This window comes from Saccostrea echinata, unplaced genomic scaffold, assembly GCF_033153115.1.
Source record: "Saccostrea echinata isolate AGI-Se365-2 ecotype Australia unplaced genomic scaffold, CSIRO_AGI_Sech_v1 ptg000058l, whole genome shotgun sequence".
In the NCBI taxonomy this organism is placed as follows: Eukaryota; Metazoa; Mollusca; class Bivalvia; order Ostreida; family Ostreidae; genus Saccostrea; species Saccostrea echinata.
Genome location: NW_026889807.1, coordinates 4,906,561 through 4,912,035, shown reverse-complemented (window position 1 = coordinate 4,912,035; position 5,475 = coordinate 4,906,561). Strand labels below are relative to the sequence as shown.

Genomic DNA, 5,475 nt, shown 5'->3' with positions numbered 1-5,475 from the left:
TCAGATACTGGATATTTTTTTTCTATCATAAAATTTTGCTTGGGCCGAGGTGTCTTTTACATGGGCTGACGTGTCAATAATCTTGGGCCGACCTGTCAGGGCTGAGGTGTCAGACGTCAAGGGCCGAGATGTCTGTCTACCGTAATTTGGTTTGGACTCCGATTTCTTTGAATGGAGAAATTCCTGTGAGATATGTGTATGCAGTATTTGCAGAATTTGCTGTCTTTAACAACGGAGTAGCCTTTTTCTGAGATCACCATGCAAAACATTGCTAAAATTGGATAACTATGTAAAGTTTCAGGCCAGCAGAACAGCCTATCCCCCCCCCCCCCCCCCCTCACCAAACAAGCATTTCATCTGCTATGTAGTTAGTAAAACTTGTTGTATGCTTAGTTTTTAAAGTTATATTTCATGACAAATAAAAGTAGTTAAATTTCCTGAACAAATTACCTTTCGTGACTTTGAGAAGTGTGTATGGAACGCCTCAGCTGCCTTATGTGGAGAACATTTATTATATGCTGATACTCCAACATTATATATGTTGATAATTTAAAATTCCTTGCTGATACTTTAATATAATATGCTGTTAGGTAAAACATCGGGATCGTCATACCAAAATTCTATGAAAAGGAAGGAAAAAAAAACCCTACATTACTTTTGTTTTCAATTGCATAGTATTTAGCTCTACTGGTCAGAGACCAGAAGAGCTTATGCGATAGTAAGGTGTCCGTCGTCCGTCCGTCTGTCTGTCCGTTTGTAAAAAAATTTTCAAAATGCTACTCCTCTTACAGTTTTGGTCTGATTTCAACATAACTTGGCACATAAGTAGACTACACTAAGATACATAATTCTGTGTATCGAATTTTGATTTCAATGAACGGTGTTGCCATGGTTACTAAAAATAGAGGTTTCTGGGAAATACTTTCAAAATGCTACTTCTCCCACAGTTTTGGTCTGATATCAATATAACTTGGCACACAAGTAGACATAGCTAAGATACATAATTCTGTGTATCAGTTTTTAATTTTGGTGAACGGTGTTGCCATGGTCACGCAAATGAAAAGACGGAGTTACCGCTCATGGTATGTATATTTTGTAATTTCGTCATAAAAAAATGAAAAATAAAATTTTAAAATAGAAAAAAACAATCCGGTTTTATTTGGTACCATTGTTTAATAAAAATGAATGAAGTTTGTTGTTGTTTTTTTTTTTTTTGTGTGTGCACTGCCCTTTATGCCTATTTATTTAGATCACACTGCTACATGTAGTACTAGGCGTTACTAGCCAGATATCAAACGTAAACAAATGTAAAATCTTTTTTTTAAGTTTTTGTTGACAAGCGTAATTTTGTGTGTGTTATTTTTTGCTTTCTACAAAGATTTTACTGTATTCAACTCAGACACAGGTCCTGACTTGATTTCCTGCAAGAAACCCATGGGTCACAAGGCTCATCTCTGTCACTGGATCTGACAGTGGCGGATTCAGAAGTTAATGTCTGGGGGATTTGAGGCCCGAAAGGGTCAGAAGGTATTGACACGTCCCTGAATGATGTTCTTCAGATTTTTCCTCAAATCCCCCTTTTTTCCCATGCAAAAATGACCTACATGTAGCTGTATAGAATATACATAGCGTTATGTTTTTATATATATTTTTTGGTTATTGACAATTACGCTAAAGATCCGGTGATGCAAATAAGATGCAATTTACGGTGCAAGTTTTTCTGCGCACGATCTGGGGTGTGTTTCTCCATTTTCCAGCATTGGTCAATCATTTTAATTACTACTTTCCATTCCCTATATATAATTCTATACATACTCTATAATTAACCAGCCTGTATATTCCATCCACCTCCTATGACCGTTAATAGTCGTCTCTACAGACCAATACACTCGTTTTTTTTTGTTTTGTTTTTTTTTTTTTTTTGTTTTTTTTTGTTTGTTTTTTTTTTTGGTCATAATACATATTGAGGCCCCTATATAGCCTAGTCCACAGGTACTTGTTGACAGGACCCCCCCCCCCCCCAGTTCAACCCCGATGTTTGTTGGGATTTTTTTTCACAAATTTTATTTATTACACTTATTCATCATGTGTACCAAAGGGAAAAATCGTGAAAACCCCAAAATATTCGTTCCACGCAAAAATACCCCACGATACATTATAAGAGAGAAACGCAACAGAAGTGCATAGAGAATATATTACCTATTATGATAACACCCGAGAGAGATTATTACGTCAGGCCAAAACTCTCTCGGACGTTATCGTAAGAAGTGATGCATTCTTGGTGTACTTCTGTAGCGTTTACCTAAGGATTTTTCAACGCACTGACTGCAATGCTCTTTAAGGATTAATTGTGGGATTCTTACGAGATGCAGAGTCAATCTGATAGCATGAACTAAGACAGAAATATACGTAGAGTCAATGTGAACCGACATTTTATATTGAAATAAAATATAAACATGTTTTTAAGCCCAGAAAGACCAGTGGGGGTACAACGTAAACAAACCGGAGTGGCATACCTTTCTCTCTTATAATGTATAGTGGTGTATTTTTGCGTGGAACGATTATTTTGGGGTTTTCGCGATTTTTCCCTTTGGTAGAAATGATGAATAAGTGTAATAAATATAATTTGTGAAAAAAAAAAATTCCAACAAACATCGGGGTTTAATGGGGGGGGGGGGGTCCTGTCCACAAGTACCTGTGGCCTAGTCCAATTACGGGTCATGACTAAACCAAACTCGAATCCACACAACATGATCATGCCTTGCCATGCTTGAAAAGAATCTTTGAAAAGATTTTTTTTTTTTAAATTCCCCCGGTGTATACATACAAATGATTAATGATGTAAAATTATTTTGACCCCTGATTTAAACCGCAGTACCTTAAACCCACATAATTCATGTAATTTGTGGGGAAAATTGGATCCAGACAACTTGGGAATGTGTGCGTACATGTATATTTCTGTGAATCAACACTGGATCTCAATTTAATTTTCTCGAAGTTGTTTTGTATTCTTATGTAAATAATTACTTGTATCCTCTATTTTACATGTAGCCCTGTTCATGCCGCAGGGGTGCCAATATCAAATAATTTTATATGTGAACAAATATGAATCAATCTGTACAACACTGTACATATAATAATCACGACCCACTGTTTCTTGATTGAGATGGTACATGTATTTTCTCTTTGCATGTATAGCATGCATATAGCCTATATTATTTTTATAAGTTTTTATCGTATTCGATCCCACCAGATCCTTAATTTAAACGAACCTGAATCTGCACTTCCTGAAAATGCTTTCATATTTTAAAATACTAGTATACGAATTATTAATGGATTGTTCTTTAAAATGTTTTCCTTTTCCATATACAAGTATGAGGAAAAGATCCAAAATATTTTTCTGGCCCAGAATTTGTTGAGAAAAAGATTTGAGATAACTACTTATTTGGCCTTGACTCCCTCCCGTTGAAAAAGGAATATTGGCTTTTATTTGAGTAAAATTAATTGCCTTTCATACCTTGAATCCAAGAATTGTCCGTGCCAAGGTAAATGGAAATTGGCCCAGTGGTATTGTAAAAGGAGTCGAAAATGTGTAAAGTTAGACAGAAAGACACACGGACAAACAGTGCAAAAAAAGATATGAACGCCGGACAAGGACAATCAGAAAAGCTCATTTGAGCTTTTCAGTAGATGAGCTAATGAATATTACAATAAGTATTGTAAACCATTGTTTATTACCAATAAAGGAAAAGAAAAATCGTATGAAGGTATTTTTTTTTTGTTTTCATTCAAATGGAGCACACGGCGGGTTTGACCGGTCGGCAGGGGATGCTCACTCCTCCATGACACCTGATCCCACCTCTGATGTTTGGAGGTCCGTGTTTGCTCTGCCCCTATTGTTTAATGGACTTTTGAGCTTGAAACTGTACGTTATCTCCATATATTTCATGCTTCTTTTGTTCCAATTAATCATCGATGCAAAGTCATGAAATTCCATGATTCTTCGATACATTCCTCCTTTATTACATGATGTATTCGATTTGCTACATGTAACTATAGCTAATGATTTACTAATATGAAGACTTGATGCTAATAATATAATGAAGATTTTTTTTTTCAGACAACCAAAGCCTATTGCTCAAGAACAGGACATGATTTACTTTAGGTTATGTTCTTTTCCTGTTGGAACTTCCCTGTAATATTCTCCGCGGGTGATATATCTGCCCTGTATTACATTAATACACAATACACATGACTGATAAAATAGAGTTGTATGAAGTTGTTGGATGCTCTCCAAAAAAGAGAAGAAAAGAAGATGGTGCTGTTTTTCCTGCATGCAAGACTTATATGTACGAGGAAACTCCGAGCAGTCATGTTCAAATTAATCCTGATGGTGTCCTAAAACTGATGCATGACGTAAAGGTACTGTCCACGATTCAGACTCCTTACAGAGGAAGCTTTTATTTGGAAGAGTTATGGAAAGTAAATTGTGTGGGGATAAACTTGATCTGGATAAGAGGACGAGATGAAACACTTAGACTTATAGACAGAAATGGATCTCTGTTGGAAACAGTAAAGACTTCCTACGTTGTCTCAGCCATGACTGTAAACTCAAACCAGGAACCAGTTTTTTTAATTGGTTTGTCCGATAGACATGTGTACATTTACAGGATTAACAAGGTTGAGATACTTCTTGAATTAACTGACTGGCTTGCAAGAGACCTACATTATACTGTGAATGGAGATCTACTACTGAGCATGCACACTAAAGATGGCGTACAGAGTAAAGTGGTACGATACACAGGGACAAAACAGATTCTGGAGATTCAGTATGACAGTACGGGACAACCTTTGTTTGGTACTAAAATGGGGGGTATGCTTAATCTCACTGAAAATGGCAACGGTGATATTTGTGTGGCTGCCTTTGGTTGCAAGTCCGTCACTGCGGTCGATACATCTGGGTGTTTACGGTTCAAATTCCAGGGTAACTGCAATCATATGAAAAACACACTATTTTTACCATCTAATATCGCAACTGATGTCAATAATCAAATACTGATAACTGACAGTTCAAGTAACGTGGTCCATATTATAGATTGTGATGGTAACTTTGTTCGATATATAGAATATCCGTGCAATGGGGGAATAAGTATTGATATTGACCACAATCTTGTTATTGGAGATAGGACCACTGGAGAAATCCGATTCATTAAATATCTGGAGTAATGAATTGTAAGACTATGACAGAGATATAATTAAATATATCATGACATCATAGTGGCAATCAGAGGAGATTGTTTGAGCATTTCCTCGGTGGTTATCAAAGTTGGAGGGAAATACCGATGGTTTTAATTGCTACTGCTAAATACCGGTATTTTCCGTCATAATAAAAACTACATATTTTCCTTAAGCTGGCATTTATTTGCATGGATATGAAGTTGATTTCTTTTTAAAATAAATTTTATTCATTGTAAT

The 5,475-nt window shown here is 36.1% G+C and overlaps 1 protein-coding gene across 1 annotated transcript; it reads left to right on the top strand.

The window, feature by feature from the left end:
- The first annotated feature begins 4,251 nt into the window (after window positions 1–4,251).
- On the top strand, window positions 4,252–5,226 carry LOC133174588 (uncharacterized). The gene has a single exon (XM_061309692.1). The coding sequence runs from the start codon at window positions 4,252–4,254 to the stop codon at window positions 5,224–5,226; it is 975 nt and encodes a 324-aa protein (XP_061165676.1).
- The last annotated feature ends 249 nt before the right edge of the window (window positions 5,227–5,475 follow it).